The 18,347-nt window shown below is 46.6% G+C and overlaps 1 protein-coding gene across 2 annotated transcripts in view; it reads left to right on the forward strand.

The window, feature by feature from the left end:
* Nucleotides 1-18,347, forward strand: part of PTPN14 (protein tyrosine phosphatase non-receptor type 14) — a 118,197-nt gene that overhangs the window by 72,821 nt on the left and 27,029 nt on the right. For both annotated transcript variants that reach the window (XM_060643832.3, XM_060643829.3), the window contains exons 8-13: nucleotides 2,143-2,231; nucleotides 5,121-5,208; nucleotides 6,029-6,111; nucleotides 9,188-9,245; nucleotides 12,713-12,791; nucleotides 15,046-16,523. In XM_060643832.3, the coding sequence (XP_060499815.2) occupies nucleotides 2,143-2,231; nucleotides 5,121-5,208; nucleotides 6,029-6,111; nucleotides 9,188-9,245; nucleotides 12,713-12,791; nucleotides 15,046-16,523 (1,875 nt within the window). The remainder of the gene's footprint in view (nucleotides 1-2,142; nucleotides 2,232-5,120; nucleotides 5,209-6,028; nucleotides 6,112-9,187; nucleotides 9,246-12,712; nucleotides 12,792-15,045; nucleotides 16,524-18,347) is intronic.

The following is an 18,347-nucleotide window of genomic DNA, read 5'->3' on the forward strand; positions in this document are numbered from 1 at the left end:
GTGAAAAGGCAGGCAGGAGAGTGTGCAGGGGCAGACCGAGTAGTGATGGAGCCCCAAGTAACGTACACAGGCTTGCTATGGATATGTTTTAGGAAAGAACATTTCCACGTAGCGTGGGCTTTTCCACGAGCGATTCTTCAAAGTTTCTCAAGGCCGGAGGAGTACCAGTCCACTTCCTGACAGGTCCGCCCCTGCTGCCTCCACACACACAGGCGGGCCGCTGCCTCGGTGGCTCCCTGTGTTGTCAGAGCACGGGGACACAGAGAGGATGCTTGTGTCTGGAGCCTCGATCCTTAGCCGAGTGGGATACCAAGCCCCTAAGGTTTGACCGATGCAGCGTCTGGGCCTCCGTCCTATGTTTTCTCCATGGCTCGGCCCTGGTGAACTGCTCCTGCCGCGCCCCCACCCCTACTGGCCCGCTGCACCAATGGATCTACTGGCAGAGTGCCCCAGGAAGGCTTTCTGCAGGATTTTCTTTCCACTTCGCCTCTCCACTTCTCCTGGCTTCTTTTCTCACAAGTGTTTTTCTGCATGTCACCTACCTTGTAACTGCTCCTGACAACCGAGGCACTTCCTTTCCTTCCCCCTCCACCCTCTCCCAGCCCTGTCTCTGCTTTGCATCCAGCCGTTGTCTTGACCTCGCTCTGTCCCTGTTAGAAGAGCCCTGTTCTAATGTGCGCTTTGCCGCGCGAGCTGGAGAGACGTCCCTGTGATGGGGCACTGTTGTCTCTGTGTCTTATACGGGATCAAGGGTTCTGAGGAATGTAGACATCCTTCTCTTCCATCCCGTGTCTAGTCATGTGTGCCTCTCTGCTCCCTCCACAAAGAAGGTATCCCCCAGGGAAAGCAGGGGGCTGTGACACTTTATTCCCTGGATGATGAGCCTTGTTCCTGCTCTGCTCCCAAGCACGCTGGCAGCAGGTTGGGCTCTCCCAGACAGGAGGCTGGAAGCATCTGACCGGACCAGGAGACCAGACTTGAAGATAAGTCATCTGGGCTTACCTCAGCACAGGGCCCAGCAGATTTCCCGACACCTCTGTAGTCCTCGCGCCCCTCCTGTGCTCATGAAGCTCCCAGCCAGCACTTAGCGTCCCTCTCTGGAACATGAATATGTGGCCCAGCATCACCCCACAGGGTGTCCTTACAGGAATGACAGAGGCCAACGCAAAGAAAACGAAGCAGCCTGGAAGACGTAGAGACTCTGCCGGGTGAAGAACTCGCCGCCCAAAATACCATCCTATGAGTCTCCACTATATTACATCTTTCAAGGGATAGATTGCTTTGAAAAGAGAATGTTCAGAAAATAATTTAAAAGAAAAAAAAAAAGAAAGGAAAGAAGAACTCTCAGAAATTAAAAATGTGATATCAGAAATGGAAAATGTAATAGGTTGCAAGACAAAATTAAGAAAATCTCACCAAAAAGTGAAGTTTGGAACGTGGGAGGTGGGAGATAAAATTAGAAGGCCAGCCCAGGATGTCCAACATTGGAATAATGGGAGTTCCAGAAGTGAACAGAGGAAACAAAGCTAGTAATTCGAGAAAGTATCCCAGGACTGAGGGACATGAGGCTCTAAATTGAAACACCAAGCACAGTGGATGCAAATAGACACACACTAGGGCATTAGGCAGGGGAAGTTGATGTCTGTAGGGAGAGGAAATGGTGGGAACAAGTCTGCTGTTGGCTTCTTCTAAAGAGGCTGCAAACAATATGCTCAGTTCTTCAAACTGCGGGCTTATATAATCACACGTGTATGAAACGCATACATAATCAAACTACACACACGTATAATTTTGATTTAGAAAAAACGTAAAAAAGGTACTAATAGACGCTCGTGAAAGATGAGATCTTAAGTGCCCACAAATCTGAGACAATCCTAAAAATCTCTCTTGGACAGGCAACGTGTAGTGACAAATTCAGATAAAAGATGCATGTATATGTATATAGTCCACTAGGCTGTGCAGCGGCGTGAGTCGCTTCAGGACCAAGTTGCCTTTTGTCCGGATGCTGTCTGTGATTCTTTCATTTATGGGCAGGAAACGGGGTGTGCCCCCCCCCCGGGTGGGCTGCGGCCCACGTGCTCGGTTCTGCCAGGTCGCCGGTGATCTGTTTCATCACGCCGCTCTTCTGTTGATCTTACGCAGGACAATCATGGAAACAGTGTGCAGCTGGGCATTTTCTTTATGGGCATTTTCGTGAGAAACAGAATTGGAAGACAAGCAGTGATACACAGGTAGTCTTCTTCATATCTTTTTCCTTTTTTCTTTTTCCCCTTGAGGGACTCTCGAAAACCCTGCTCAGTAGGACAGGTATCCCAGCGAGTTGAGAGCCAGATGGTGGGTCAGAATTGAGCTTTTCTCAATTCAGAGAAGATCAGCCCTCTGTGCGATTCGAGCGCTAACGGAGAAATGCATCTCACTTCTGGAGGCCCGTTTGGGGGTGGGGACTCTCACCTGAGTCCAGGAAAGGTGCCCTGGAGCCAGAGACCTGGAGCTAAACTCTGTGAGTCTGGTTGGAAGCAGGCCATCCAGTCAGTCCTTCAGTCCAGAGTGGCTTCTTCCCATTTTCCATCACCCTCCGCCTAACCACATGTGCTAGAAGAGGGAGGACTGATTTTTATATTAAAAATATAATGTATTTATGAAAGTGCATTTTGAAAAGCATTGAATTTGTTATGAATTAAAGGAATTTGGTACTTTTTCATCATTTTGCATTTTAGAATTCTTTTTCTAATGCTTATTTATTTTAGAGAGAGTGCAAGCAGGGAAGGGGCAGAGAGAGAGAGAGGGAGACACAGAATCCAAAGGCGGCTCCAGGCTCTGAGCTGTCAGTGCAGAGCCCGACATGGGGCTCAAACTCATGAACCTCTACATCATGACCTGAGCCGAAGTTGGATGCTTCACCGACTGAGCCACCTAGGCACCTCTCATTATTTTGCATTTTAAGCCCTCTTCTCCGTTTAACGTGAGAGACCAGTGTCTCCTCGGGTCACGTGTCCGGGAGCTTGCTCGTGTTGGCATCCGTAGTTGCTACCGTAGTGTCAGTGATCTCAAAAGCTGCATCCTTGCTTTCATTTACAAGGGCAGTGTGGCCAGTTATTTACTGGAAGACGAGCTTTCTTGGACATGCATCTGGTAGGCATAGCTATGCACCTAGGCCAGATCATCAAAGACAGCTCTTAGAGTCAAAGCAAAGTCCACCTTCTGGGCGTGGATCTTGCCCAGCTGTGTACTCTCTGGATCAGCAGTTGATCTGGGTCATTTTGCAAGTATTTTCCCACCAAAAGCTTCCTAATTGGCTTCCCCCCAAGCCCCGCCCCCCTCTGCCGCTAGGTCCCCACCCTGCCATTATTTTTGTTCATTTATTTTTTTCTTGCTCTGTGAAAGGGGACATTATTGAAACAGGAGTAGGGGGAAGATCTTGGTGGCTGCAGAATAAACTTTTTGACTTTTGGACATATTCAGTCAACTCCATACACGTACAATAAGTTACAAATTGGTCCAGCAACACGCATAAAGTAGGCAGCGATATAACTATGAATTTTTATGCCCATTTAAAGCTGTTCGGGCATTTTGTCCCACACAGTTCTTCATAGCTGAATCAATGCTTCATTTTCTCCTTGAGCCTGGAGAAGTAGACAAGTCTTACGTTTCAGTTGTGGAGGTCAAATAGAAGAAAATAGCAGTTTGAAACTCTGCTGATGGTAAGCCACTCATAGGCTTGGTTCGGTTCCTTAGGAACTGCTTCCGGACTTCTTCCTCCAGTCCTTATCTCGAAACCCCTACAGGCTGGGAATTTACTTCTGCCATGGTCTGCCATGGTGTCATGGTAATGATGCCCCTAGGGGAAGTCGCATCATGGAGGAGGAGTGGATCCAGAGTGGAGGAGGAGTGGATCCAGAGTCTTGGCAGTCGGTTTGAAGGAATGGAGCCTGAGGAAACCAAATATCTCTTATCTCTAGAGACCTTCATTGAGGAGCCTGTAGCTCTGGGTCGTGTAGATGTAATCTCTTGGAATTGTAAGTCAACCGACAGCTCTACTGATCACCTGTAGAGAGTATGGCCCCAGCAGATGTACGTAAACACAGTTGGTCCTGGAATAATGGAAAGGTGACTGGAGGAATGCCCGTGAGCCCCAGTATGGAACTCGTGCATCCCCAGTGAGCAGAGTGAACGTGGCTAAGTCCTGTACTCGTTTGTGCCTCAATTGTCTCATCTCTAAAGGAGGAACAAAAATAGCTGCCTTGTCTACCTTAGAGAGTCGATAAAGGAACTGTACTCTATACAGATGGGAGGCAATATTACTACTTTTAATTCTCTCAGCCAACATCCATTGCATGTTGAATGCCGGGTGCTTGGCTCCGTGCTTGGAATACAGACACGAAGACAGCAGAATCTCTAGGCATGGTGTCTTTGGGCTAGTCTGGCTTAGTTTGGGATCTAGTCACAGAGGTCAACAGTTGTAATACCACGTGGTGACCGATAGGGGACTATACGCATGGACGAGAAAGCGAGAAGGTGACTTCTGAGCTAAGTCTTTAAGGAATCATCTAGGCAGAGGATAGGGCAGTGAAGGTTGGCCTGAAGAGGGAATTGTAGATCGGGGCACAGAGTGAAGGTAGACAGTAGTAAGAGGCGGCTACAAACTGACTCCAGGCAGAATGGGAAACTACAGCTTACCTTCCCGGGCACTTTCTCTTGGTGGCATAATCAGTCTGTAGCCTACGCTGCAACACAGAATCTATATGGATTCTTTGGCCTAGATTCCTGGAAACACGTGACTTTGAAATAATATGCTCCTCCATATGCTTTGCACTTTGGAAATGTGAAAAACAAGGCAGACGTTCCTTGAACGTTTTCCTCATAACTAGTCATAAAGGAAAGTACACCTTATGAACAGCAGTATCCAGATTTACATTATACGGTTTCCTTAGCTATTTAAGTTTGACCCGGGGTGTGTTTTCTTTACTTTTTTGCTTGGAGAGAAGGCACATTTAGCTTTTAAAACTGTAGTTAAATCGTAATTTGTAAAATGAGACTCACCAGCAGTGATGACCCTCCTGTGCTGATTCATAACTGCATGGAACCTGCCTGGCAAACCCAGTTGTTTTTCTTGTGACCAGGTGGAATGACATCGGGAATATCACACACAACAAGTCGACTATTCTGGTGGAGCTCATCAACAAAGAAGAGACGGCCCTCTTTCACACGGTAAGCAAAATGGAAAGATGGGGGCAGGGTCCGACAGACAGCTTGCCGTGTGACCTCTCAACTCACCACATCCCTTCTTTTCTCTCTGCGTCGTGAGAGAATAAATGTTCTACTGAGCCCGTAACCGTCCACCTCTCGCCCAGTGCTGTCATCACTCATTTCCGGGTAGTGGTGGTGATTTCCCGTTCAGAACGCCAGGTTTCCAAGCCGAGTTTGGACTCGGGGATTTCGGTTCCTCCATCTGCTGTGTTTGGGGTGGATCCCATTGTCTGGCCTGCTGCGTTCCTCCGCGCTCGAGTTACAGCCCACATCCAGTAACCCCCCGATTATATTGCACAGCATTTTCTTTTGCTGGCGGACCTGGATTTTCTCCCCCCAGCCGCACAGCCCAAGCCTAATCTGAAGTAACCTGAGTGATCTTCCTTCTGTTGAGGGCCCCCTTGAGAGCCAGGGCTGTTGGTGCATCTCACTGCCTCTCAGTGATGCTTGGTGTTCATTCCATGCTCTGTCTTGATCCACTTATTTATTTTTAAAGCATCTGGTTTGGAATTGTGTGAAGATATGCCAGCCCAGGGTGTAAGCCCAGTGCCCTGAGTATGGAAGATTCTTTAACAGATTGCCTGCCATCCTTGGGTGGGCTTCCTAGCCCAGCTTGCTGCAGAATTTCAGCACACCGGTTTGCTGCTCGGGGGGGCTATTTTGTGTGTGGCCTGACGATACGAAGGAATGTGGCCCTGTTCGGGAGAATCCTAGGGAGACGCGTTTATAATCAAATACATGTTTTATTTTTTTTTTTTGTCTCTGCCTCTTCTTTTCCAAGGACGATCTTGAAAATGCCAAGTATATCTCTCGGTTGTTTGCTACGCGGCACAAGTTTTACAAACAAAACAAAATCTGCACTGAGTAAGTAAGCCGTCTGTCCACCTTCTCACTGGAAGGCCTGGTCGGATTAAATCCATGTGCTTTAGGGATGTCGTAGATGGCGTTTGCCATTCGCTCTTTTCCCTCCTTCCTCGTGGAAGCTGACCAGGCAGGAGGGAAAGAACTTTAATGACGAAGGCCGTCTGGCACAGCGCGTGCGCCTGGAGGGAAAATAACTCACAAATTGACTGTGAGTGCTTGACTACCTGGACGGGTTGGCCCACATTAGTGCCTTTCCATCCTCTGTGAGGAGTTCGGAGGAGCTGAGCGGTTCCCAATTTGCCAGGGTGCCCCTTCGTGTCAGATGCGGGGTATGTTCAGAAGTGTGTCACGGAGTAGCAAGCCAACTTGAAAGAAAAGAAGGTTCTGTCATCCTCAGCCCTGTTTCTCTTACACAGTTGGCTAACCCCGCGTGTGCTTCTGGGTCATGTCATCTGCCTGTAAATGAGAGGCCAGGGTAATTAGAGGAAGACTTGGAATACACTAATAGACGTCACGAATCCATGTGTGTTTTTTCAATTTAATTTGGAAATAAAGACGATAAAGGGAGTCTGATATGGGAACTTAAATGTGACCTGACCTTGGATGTAGAGTAGCTGGGGCTCACGCTATCATTGCCTTTATTTTGGTTGCCTTCAAAAGATGTTCCTCAGCAGAGGACGTTCGGCAGTTGGGGCGCCCTAGGTGCTTAATTGTGTTTCAAAGAATTCGGGGATATAAATGCAAGAGAGGAACTGCTTTTCCATTCCCCCAGTGGACACATCCAAGAGTGCGAGAGTATTGTCCCAGAGCAGTTCCTGCTGAAAATTGCGGCTGCTTTAGAACTGGAGCCTCAGGTCCTGACAGACTTTCTTCTCTACACGATGGAGGCTCTTTCAAACCGGTCTTTGCAATTGGTCACTGTCGGAGTCTGAAAGGATCGTTGATGGTATCAGGTCCGCCAGCAAAGTTTGCAAATGTAAATCGGAAGGGCAGTGATCAGGGAGCGGCAAGTCAAACAGCCATCACTGTACGGGCACGCACACGCGCACGCACACGCACGTGGCGTTCTTTTGAACAGACTCCCCGTAGATCACTTCTGTGCACTTCTGCGCTGCGGCGGCCTTTGATCTGCGGGGGGGTCTTTGACTCTATGGTTGGCTTCTGGAGGGCGAATTAAAATCTGACTGTTTTATGCAGTGAATTTCACTGTGGTCTTCTGGTTGGACCATTTCTCAGCAAGGGAGTTTACTGTAAAATTTGCAGAGTATTTTGATTTCTTTGGCGGTCTCCGAATACTAGTGAGCGTCCCACGTTAGCCTGAAAACTGAGGAAATGGTGTTTTCCTTTCTACTTCTGTAATAACCATTCTTTTCTCCTCACCAGGTAGAGGAGGTTCCTAACCTCTTATTTGGACTCTCTAAGATGTACACACACACACACACACACACACACACACACACTCCATACACACAGTAAATTCTGTGTATAGTTTCAGGATCTCAGCACAGACTGCATTAAGGCCTGGGATAAACCCCCTGTAGTTTTAGGAAACTAGCATTATCTTAACAGCATCTTTCTCCAGAGGTCTGCACACCCTGACTGCTAAAAGACTATCATTGATTTTCATTTCATTTCATAGAGCTCCAAAGAGTGCTTCCCATATTTCTTGACTTGAGAAGAAAAATTGCAGGGAGTGGGAAGGGTGTTTAACCTAAGTCTAATAATACTATATTTGGCCAGTTGTTAAAAAAAAAAAATCCAACGTTACTGTTTCCACACCTCATGAAAGAAAGAAAAGGTGTTTTATCACTAAAAAGGTAGGAAAGATGAACTATCAGACAAAGGAGAATGCTTTAAAGTGAAGAATTCTAGCTTGATGGAAAATTCTACATGTCCTGGGTTTTTTTGTTTGTTTTTGTCTATATATGAGTTCACTGAAGACTAGGGAAGATGTCAGTCTGGACTTTGAGACCCATTTCTCAAAGACACCTTTGATTTCAGTGCTCAAGAATTTTTTTTTTTTTAACGTTTTTATTTATTTTTGAGACAGAGAGAGACAGAGCATAAATGGGGGAGGGGCAGAGAGAGAGGGAGACACAGAATCGGAAGCAGGCTCCAGGCTCTGAGCCATCAGCCCAGAGCCCGATGCAGGGCTCGAACTCACGGACCGTGAGATCGTGACCTGAGCTGAAGTCGGACGCTTAACCGACTGAGCCACCCAGGCGCCCCAGTGCTCAAGAATTTCTTAATACTCTTAGCTCCCACGCATTTTTATCCCTACGTTAAAAAAAAATTCACGTTGATTCTCAGTCTGGAAAGGATCTGATTAGATTACTACTTATAATCAGTATTATCTTAATTCAAAAAGATCTTTGTATGGTCTTACTCAAACATATTTAATCTGTTTTGGATTCCATTTGACTGGCACATTTAAAAAATATTTTTTCTTCTTGCTGTTTTTCTTTATGAAAGATTTTACACATAGACAAAGATACAAAGAATACAATTTTTAAAAAACCCATGTAATAATAGTGATATTTTTCAGTGTTGCTTATTTCCCTCATAATATTTTTTGGAAATAAGCCTCATTCTTCTGTAAAATTTAATATCTAAGGATCATGTGCTCCAAACATTTTGAAAATAAGAGAATAAAAAAGGAAATCAACATTTTTCATAGCCTCTCCATTCAGAAATAAATGTTTACATTTTGCCATAAATTACTTAGCGCTCTGTCTCTTTTTTTTAAATGTTTATTTATTTTTGAGACCGAGAGAGATGAACGGAGGAGGGTCAGAGAGAGAGGGAGACACAGAATCTGAAGCAGGCTCCAGGCTCTAAGCTGTCAGCACAGAGCCCGACGTGAGGTTCGAACTCACGGACCGTGAGATCATGACCTGAGCCAAAGTCCGACGCTCAACCACCTGCCACCCAGGCGTGCCTTATTATTTAGCTCTCTTGTCTGTTCCACCCCCACCCCACCCCGCCCCGCCTTTTCCCCCTCTCTTGTTAGTCCGTCTGATCATCTTATGTCTGATAAATAAAATGACTCTTCTCATTTCTTTAACTTTTCCTGTAGACAATCAAATTCTCCACCCCCCATCCGACGCCAACCCACCTGGAGCCGATCCTCTCTGGTATGTATAAAGTCTTCAGTAATCAAATGGTCTGACTGTTGGGGATGGAATGTCCTTTTGTTGCTCAATTGAAAGGAAACATGAGTAGGGCATCATGACCAGGTGAGATCTGATGAAAACATAGAAGAGCATCAGTCAGCCAAGCAGGTGTGATGAACATTCATGTCCCATTTGTGCCCCATCACATGGGACATCCATGTGCCCATCCAAGGCCATCACTTCTTGAAGTATGGCTCAAGGTTCACCGCTGAAGAATAAGTCTTAAGGCTGATGAGACCGTGTTTGTTCAGCATGTGACCTATGGTGTGTGTTTTTGTCCATTTGCTCATCTGTGGTTTTATCACTGTTTCTGGTTGTTGCATGCACATGTCTTTGGTTATAAGCTCTACAAATTCTTTTGTATTTGCCACCATAGATAGATCTTGATAAACTAGTCAGAAAATGCTTTTTGAATGAACCCAAATTGAACGAGTTTAGTCGATGGTTTCAAGTTAGGGTATTTGGTGGGGAAGATTAATTATATATCTTCTAATTTTAAGACCAACAAAATCGATTTACTGAATTGATCTACTTTTCTATCTAATCTAACGTTAGCTTTTTTCATTTTTTAAAAAATTTCTCCTCTTGGGGCGCCTGGGTGGCTCAGTCGGTTAAGCGTCCGACTTCAGCTCAGGTCATGATCTCACAGTCCGTGAGTTCAAGCCCCACGCTGGGCTCTGTGCTGATAGCTCGGAGCCTGGATCCTGCTTCAGATTCTGTGTCTCCCTCCCTCTCTGCCCCTCCCCTGCTCATGCTGTGTCTCCCTCTGTCTCAAAAATAAATAAAAACATTAAACAAAAAATTTCTCCTCTTCTGAATAAGGAAACACAACTCTAATTTCAATACATCTGTTCTTAGGCTGTGTTTTATTTTGAGGACTACTTTAGGATAATATCATAGAAAGATGCAGAAAAGTGACCTTTAAACATGTGACCTTTAAAATTTTCTAGGTGACCATTTCCTTCGAGTTGATAGGAGAATAAAATTGAATTTTTCCTCATACACAGTGTATACCCTATAGCACATCTTTAACTTGTCTTTCCGAAGGAGAGTTTTGAGGAATTTTTTTTTTGTCTGGAAAATGCATAGACAATGAACTCTTAGAATTCTAGAGTTGAACCGTTATGTCATCACATTCCTGAGTACCCAACATGAATATTATTAATCTCGATGTCATGCATAGTATCTCACAAGTGGCCCTTGCCTTGGAGGTCCAGAGGGTCACTTTGGGCTTTTCCCTTGTGGCACTGATAGATTTGTTCATGGCACTGGTTTCTTTATACTTCTTCTTTGTGAATATTATTTTTTTTTTTGGACTCCACATGTCTTCATTAGGGAGATGATTTTTCACTTATGTCCATGAAACACCATGGAGGCCAAGTATTTTAAAGCTGTCTTGTGATTTGATCTCATCCTAATTATCTGGAGAAGATAAAGAGGTTTTCGTATTTTATCTGGGTGAAGACAATCTGCAGGAAGCCAAGTTCAAGGCTCCTCCCTTTCTTCTACCCTTTAGGGCAAAACCATATTACCAGGAGTTCCCTGGGATGAGTGATATTGTCTCTTTTTGGCTTCCTTGCTGAGAACCAGGACTGCTATTTTTCTCTTGCCCTTCTGCTGCCTATATTATGGCGTCTCACTTGTTTCTATATTAGCAGGTCTGGAAAGATAGAATAATATGCACTATATATAACGTAACACAATATTATATATATAATACAAAGAGATGGAATAAATAATATCCCGAAATGGTATTTGGAGGATTAGCTGTTATTATCCTTTGCTGTACACTTATGCCAACTCATAAACAGTCACTTGCTTATTAGATTTTTTTCAATTCCAAAAAATTGGATTTTTAAGAGCAAGAGAAGGCAGTGAGCCAACTTTACCTTACTATGCATTTCTATTACCTCACATGAATCCCTTCCCACTGTTTTTGTTTGTTTGTTTTAAGCCTCAAAACTGGCTGTCCTACGCTGGAAAAATTGAGTTGACTTACGTACTACCAAGAAGAGGAAAATATTTTAAAATTGCAATTCATAAACCAGCCAAAGGGGGGCGGGGGGGAGAAACAGCCAAAGGGAATATTGAGAAAAGCTGATACAGCACCTTCTTTTTGGTACCATGAACTCCTTTCTTAGATTAATTTCAATTCCTTATTTCTTCTTTCTTGACTTGTTTATTTTTGGATCCCTTATCTTTATTACCTTCTTTATGTGCCCTTTTGATGCTTAAGCATTATTTGTGGCAGACAAAATGGCAGATGAGTTATCTGCCCAGCTTCAGATTATGGCAAGTGTTCTTCCAGTATTGACGGATACTGAGAAAGTGTGACCCCTGCTGGCTTTGGGTTTTTTTGGCTTGATCTCAGCCGTTCTCCTAAAGCAGTAATATTTAGACCAGTATCTATGAGAGTAATTTCAAAATAATCGAATATATACTGTTTGGTGGTTTACAGGCTTAACGTTTTTTAAAGATTTTTGTTTTTTAGAATCAAAACTTTTTCTTCAAAGAAGCTGTCACTGGGGATCCCAATATCTAAATAACATAAATATTGTTGGTGATAAGGGGAGGGAAGAGGTCTGATTTGACTGGCAAGAAGCTGAGATGTACTGAGGCTCGGTGGTTTGCTGTAGATCACGTTAGTGACTAATCATATTTCCTTTGTCGGCTCACCAAATATTGAACTGATCTACGCTTTTTTTTTTTTTTTCCTCTGAAAGTTTTATTCTTGTCTGCAGCAGGAAGTTGTTCAGGTTGGGTCTAAATAACCATCTTTAAGGAGTCTCTTGGAAAAGATTTTTCACTGCAGAGTAGATGGTTGAACTAGGTTCGCTGCAAGACCTGTCCACATTGGGTTCTGCATTCGGGGGGTCCATAAGTGGTCTTGAGAACCACACACATATTGTCGCGGGTCACCATTCAGATTTTTATATAAATTTGCAACCGAACCCAGCTTAACACCACCCCCATCCCTATTGGAGGTTGACGTGGTGCTGTAAACTAGGGTCATAGGTGCAGACAATTTTGGTTAGAATGAAACCGAGTTTCCCCTTATTGTCATTATTCTTTAGGTCGAATATAATAAATCTACATGTTCTGAATTACTCCTTTTAAAAGGGCATTGGGAGTTTTGCAAGCATATCAGGAAATAGACTAAATGTTAATTACAGCTTCCTTACCTTTCTCACCTTGAACCAGCTGCCTTATTTCCCTCTGTTTCTCCAGTCCTAGACTTAATGATGAGATGGAGGTACAGATGAGTCAAAGAGGGACAAATCAAGGGTGGACCAGCAGAGAGGCCACAGTGTGCTTCCCTGCAGACGCGGGTGAATGATGGGCTGTCGTGTGCTTGGGCTGGTGCCCCGTGAGATTCCACGGCCATTTGTGCCACGGCCTTCCCACCTGTGCTGTCTTTTCTGTTTCAGCCCCGACAGCAGCCGTACATCTTGCCTCCCATGCACGTCCAGTGTGGTGAACACTACTCGGAAACACACACTTCGCAAGGTAAACCGTGGCTTGTCATTTTCCCTTCTTGAGACGAAAAGTCGAATACCTGTCAGTGGTGAAGAAGTTTTTTTTATTTCTTAGATGACAGTGATACTTTTGTTTTAACTTTGTCATTGTCTGTCTGAATGGCAGCAGGCGGCGGCTTCGATTTGTGAAAGGCATAGCGTGTCATTTGCCCCTGAGAGAAAAACTTTCCCAGAACTGGCTGCTGAGGGAGTTGGGAGAAGGCAGTGAGCAAGTTCCTTGTCTCCTCCCTCTGATGAGTGGGCTTGGAGAAGAGAGAGGGACAGTAAGCCCCACGGAATGCTCTTCACCCTCGTGACCCGTATTGAGCACACAGAGCACACAGGCGTCCAGCTTACTTAAAAGAAAGGCACAAATAATCTCCACTCCTCTTTTTAACTGCTGCCTGCCATTTCTCCGGACACCTGTTCTTGCCTCAGAGCAAATGGAATCTGTTTTTTATTCTTTTTCTCCCCAAACACTCCCGTGCCAAAAGTGTGAGAAAATCCGTCCTAAGAATAATGGTTCTAATAATAACAATTACCATTTATAGAGCAGTTCCTCTCCCTAAGCACCGTGCTAAGCCCTTGCAACATATTGTTTCATTTAATCCTCAAAATAAACCCACACGAGAGGTACTATTACTAGTGCCATTTATAGAAAAAGAAAGTGGGGCGCAGAAAGGGTATGGGAGGAGCTTTGAGGTGAAAAATGACTCTTGAGCCAGTGCCCTCTTCGTCATTACACTAACTGCATCTCAGAAAAGGAATGTTACTAAACTTGGGTGTTGGCAGTATGTTGAACGGATAATGCATTTCTGTGTCACCATAGGCTGGCTATTTTGAACCTCTGTCCTGTCAGAGTGTGAGTGTGGAAACCAAGATAGTCAAGACTCTTTAATCAAATACTCCTTTTTATAAGCAGACGAGCAAAGTTACCCTGCTTCTGTGGGAAAGCCCCAGAGCCCATAGAGATGGAGAAGTGGCACACCTTTGTTCCTGGGTTTTGCTAGTTTTTCTTGTCCATCTCAGCTCATCTGGTCTGTGAGCACACTCCTCCTCAGGCAACTGAGCGTTTTCAGTCACCTTTTCTGGTTGGTGGTTTTTGGTTTTATTTTTTGCCTTTCTGCCCTGTCCTCCTCTCCTTTGCTCATGCTTAAATCCAGAGTGTGAAAATGATGAACTTTGCTCATCAGAAAGTGTTTCGGCAAGAGGTTGCCTTCCTAGGCAACCTTCCTAGGGTGTGTGTGTGTGTGTGTGTACACGTGTATGTGTGTGTTAAAGAAACCACGGACACCTAGTATGGGCCTGACTTTAGCCATCTACGTTTTACCTCTTTAAATTTTTTTTTTTTTTCAACGTTTTTTATTTATTTTTGGGACAGAGAGAGACAGAGCATGAACGGGGGAGGGTCAGAGAGAGAGGGGGACACAGAATCGGAAACAGGCTCCAGGCTCCGAGCCATCAGCCCAGAGCCTGACGCGGGGCTCGAACTCACGGACCGCGAGATCGTGACCTGGCTGAAGTCGGACGCTTAACCGACTGCGCCACCCAGGCGCCCCACGTTTTACCTCTTTAGGACCCTCCTTAAACCACTATTAATTTTAATGTCAAATGACCTCAGTGATGAAGCCAATTCTAGAGGAGAGTTGTAGGCAGTGGCCAAAAGAACTCCTGGTTCTGATTTTGCCCTCCATCGGTTGCTGATCAGAACCAACTAGCCATGCGTGCTGACACCTTGACTGCATCATTTGTCTTGTGTCTTTACGAACGCTCAGGAGTTCCTCGGGGAAGGGGACCTTTTCCATTGCTGTCCGGAACATAAGCTCCAGGTATCGGTAACTTCAGATGCATCGTCCTGTTAAAGCTCTTGACTTCCTGGCCCAAATAGCCGGTCCCGTTGCTGGGCCCTGGACAAGAAGACAGGTTTACCCAACATGAGGGCCATTGTTTGTGCCTGATTTCAGAGCTCTGGCAAAATGGAGAACTTCCCCAGGTGATAACTATTCCAAACGTGCCTAGCTTTCTTTGATTAGATTCACTTTCTCTTTTTAGTATGCTTTCAAGTGTTCTTTCTGTATGTTGGTGTATCACCCGAGAGTTATTAGTTTTTCCATGGAATACGTGGGTGGAGACCACAGGAGTTCACTTTTAATGACCTCTGAAAGTCACACCCAGGAGTGTGAGGATGAACTTAGTTGAAGCAGGGTGATGTGGACGTTCATGGGCCTTTGTTTGATTTCTTGTAGACAGCATCTTCCATGGGAATGAAGAAGCCTTGTACTGCAATTCCCACAACAGCCTGGACTTAAATTATTTAAATGGCACCGTCACCAATGGCAGCGTGTGTAGCGTTCACAGCGTCAACTCCCTCAACTGCTCCCAGAGTTTCATCCAGGCTTCTCCTGTGTCCTCCAACCTCAGTATCCCCGGGAGTGACATCATGCGGGCTGACTACATCCCTAGCCACCGGCATAGCGCCATCATTGTGCCATCCTACCGGCCGACCCCCGATTATGAGACGGTCATGCGGCAGATGAAGAGGGGGACCGTGCACGCCGACAGCCAGAGCCAGTCTCTGCGGAACCTCAGCATCATCAACACGCATGCCTACAACCAGCCAGAGGATCTGGTGTACAGCCAGCCCGAGATGCGGGAGAGGCCCCCCTACGCTGTCCCTTATGGGCCGCAGGGAGGCTACGGTAACAAACTCGTCAGCCCATCTGACCACATGAACCCAAAGAATAACATGGTGCCGAGCAAGCCGGGGGCAAGCTCCATCTCCCACACGGTGAGCACCCCAGAGCTGGCCAATATGCAGCTCCAAGGCACCCAGAACTACAACGCGGCCCATATGCTCAAAAACTATCTCTTCAGGCCGCCGCCTCCCTACCCACGGCCGCGCCCCGCCACCAGCACCCCAGACCTCGCCAGCCACCGTCACAGGTACGTCAGCGGCAGTAGCCCCGACCTGGTGACCCGCAAGGTGCAGCTCTCGGTGAAGACCTTCCAAGAAGACAGCTCCCCAGTGGTGCACCAATCTCTCCAGGAGGTGAGCGAGCCCCTCACGGCCACCAAGCACCACGGCACGGCGAATAAGCGCCACAGCCTGGAGGTGATGAGCAGCATGGTGCGGGGCATGGAGGCCATGACCTTGAAATCGCTCAACATCCCCATGGCGCGCCGAAACACACTCCGGGAGCAGGGGCCGCCCGAGGAGGTGCCGGGGAGTCACGAGGCTCACCAGCTTCCCCATTACCACCACAAGAAGACTCTCTCGGATGCCACCATGCTGATCCACAGCAGCGAGAGTGAGGAGGAGGAGGAAGAGGCCCCAGGGTCGGTGCCCCAGATCCCCATGCTCCGGGAGAAGATGGGGTACAGTGCCCAGCTACAGGCAGCCTTGGCCCGAATCCCAAACAAGCCCCCGCCCGAATACCCTGGCCCGAGGAAGAGCGTTAGCAACGGGGCCCTGAGGCAAGACCAGGTCAGCCTGCCTCCTGCCGCCGCCAGGGCTAGGGTCCTGAGGCACGGGCCGGCCAAGGCCATCAGTGTTTCCCGAGCAGATCAGCTGGCCGTGGCTGGGCCTTCCCTCGGTCCGTCCATCTCCGAACCCGACCTGACAAGCGTGAAGGAGCGGGTCAAAAAAGAGCCTGTGAAGGAGAGACCGGTGTCCGAGATGTTCTCCCTGGAAGACAGCATTGTAGAGAGAGAGATGGCCATCAGGGTAAGTGTCCTCCTCTCCCACGGCAGTGTTCAGCGGGCACTTCAACACACAGCCTCCTCCCCACCGCCCCACACAGCTTCCTCCGCTCCTTCTCCATGACTCTCGGCTTAAAGTATGAAAGCACATGTGCTCTGGGCCGTGAAGAAGGTGCGAGGCTTATTCAGGGAATCTGTTAGGAAGTTAGAGAATCAGTTGGCATTTCAACAGGTAGCGTTTCATTTCACAAAACTTTGTATTTTTACCCCTTCAGCTAAACCTTCCGTTTTTCATTCATGGCTTCTAATTGGTACACTTGGCCCAAGGTGCTGTAATGGCATTAGGATGCTGTAGGTTGGTTGTTGAGATCAGCCTCTAGGCCAGCATCGTGCTGTTTATTTGGGGTCAGATTTCCTGTGTGGGAGTGGCTAGGATCTCTCCTTCCTACGTCTCTTGTTCCTATTTTAGGGGGAAGCATTCCACCCTCCCCCCCAATTTGATAGTGAAAGAGCAACATCCCTTCAGAGCACAGCTTTGTGTGGAGATCCCTCTCCCAGGATGGCCCACCAATATTGACCGGACCACGATGTGTCCATTTTATTTTCAGATTTTCTTTCAATAGATCGTTAACACAGAGCAAGAAAACTACAGTATTACTCAGAAGTTCACCATTGAGTTTCAGCCCCCCATTAAGCTCATTCTATCAAAATTCACACACACGCGTGGAAACGCACGCATACATATACGCACACTTACGACATTTAAAGATGCCTGATATCAGACATAAGTAACTCTGATTCAGGATGTGTACCAGCTTGGGGCCCGGGTAAGCTGTCAGAGCAAGAGTGTGTAGGTAACAGGTGCGCACGCAGAACGACAAAGTGAGTTAGCTCCTACTAATGAGAAAATTGCCAGATTGTAGTTGCTACTTTAAAAAAATATTTCAGAACGCCATTGCTGCTTGTTCTGGACATTTTCACAACCTCAAAAAATAAAAAATCATTTCCTTTCATCACAACTAATCAAGCCCTGGTTGACTCATCCTCTGTGGGCACCACATCTCTGCCACAGGGTCTCTGCCACTTAGCAACTCCAGAACAGTGTAAGTGAAAATTTGCTCTGATGGAGTTCTTAGACTCCCTTCCTTTTATAAGTCTCCCTGCACCGCAGTGGTAATCAAGCTGAAGAGAACAGTCGAGGGCCCACGGTTTAAGGAAGCCACGTTTGTGGGTTCAGGAATCTAAACTGCAGCAACTTTATTACTTTAGACAGAACCTTCAGAACATTCCCAGCAGCACCCTTTTGGCCACCAGTGGAGCAGCGCTAAGGATCTGGTACAGGAATAACTTTTTCCACTTTTTGCAAACCTAGAAGGAAATCGTGAAAGATGTGCTTGTGCCTCCCCTGGCCAATATAACCATTTGGCTGACAGATGGAATGAAACGCGGGGGTGGCGCCACGGGGGAGACCTTTCCCAGCTTGGAAAAAGTAACGCATTGGTAGAAATGGATTTTCAGTTCGTCTTGGCCGCAGGCCCCTTGACCACAACTCAAGAACCTGTCAGCCCAGGCAGCCAGCTTTGCAGTCACCCCTGCCCACTTGATGTTTATTGACGCCTACGTGGTCCCATAGCCTCATGTTGGTCATTCATCCCCTCCTCTTGTTACCTGTGTTCAACAAAGCCCTCTATCCAGACCCCACGGCATTGGCTTTCTACATAGAGCTTCACAAAGAAGCAACGGGATTTTCCACTGTTTTTCCCCTGTGTTCTCCCACCCCATCCATGTGGATAATAGTGAATAGCAGATTCCACCCCTTCGTTGTAGTTCGGGAACATCATTACCCCAT

Source organism: Panthera onca, chromosome F1, assembly GCF_046562875.1.
Source record: "Panthera onca isolate mPanOnc1 chromosome F1, mPanOnc1 haplotype 2, whole genome shotgun sequence".
Lineage (NCBI taxonomy): Eukaryota > Metazoa > Chordata > Mammalia > Carnivora > Felidae > Panthera > Panthera onca.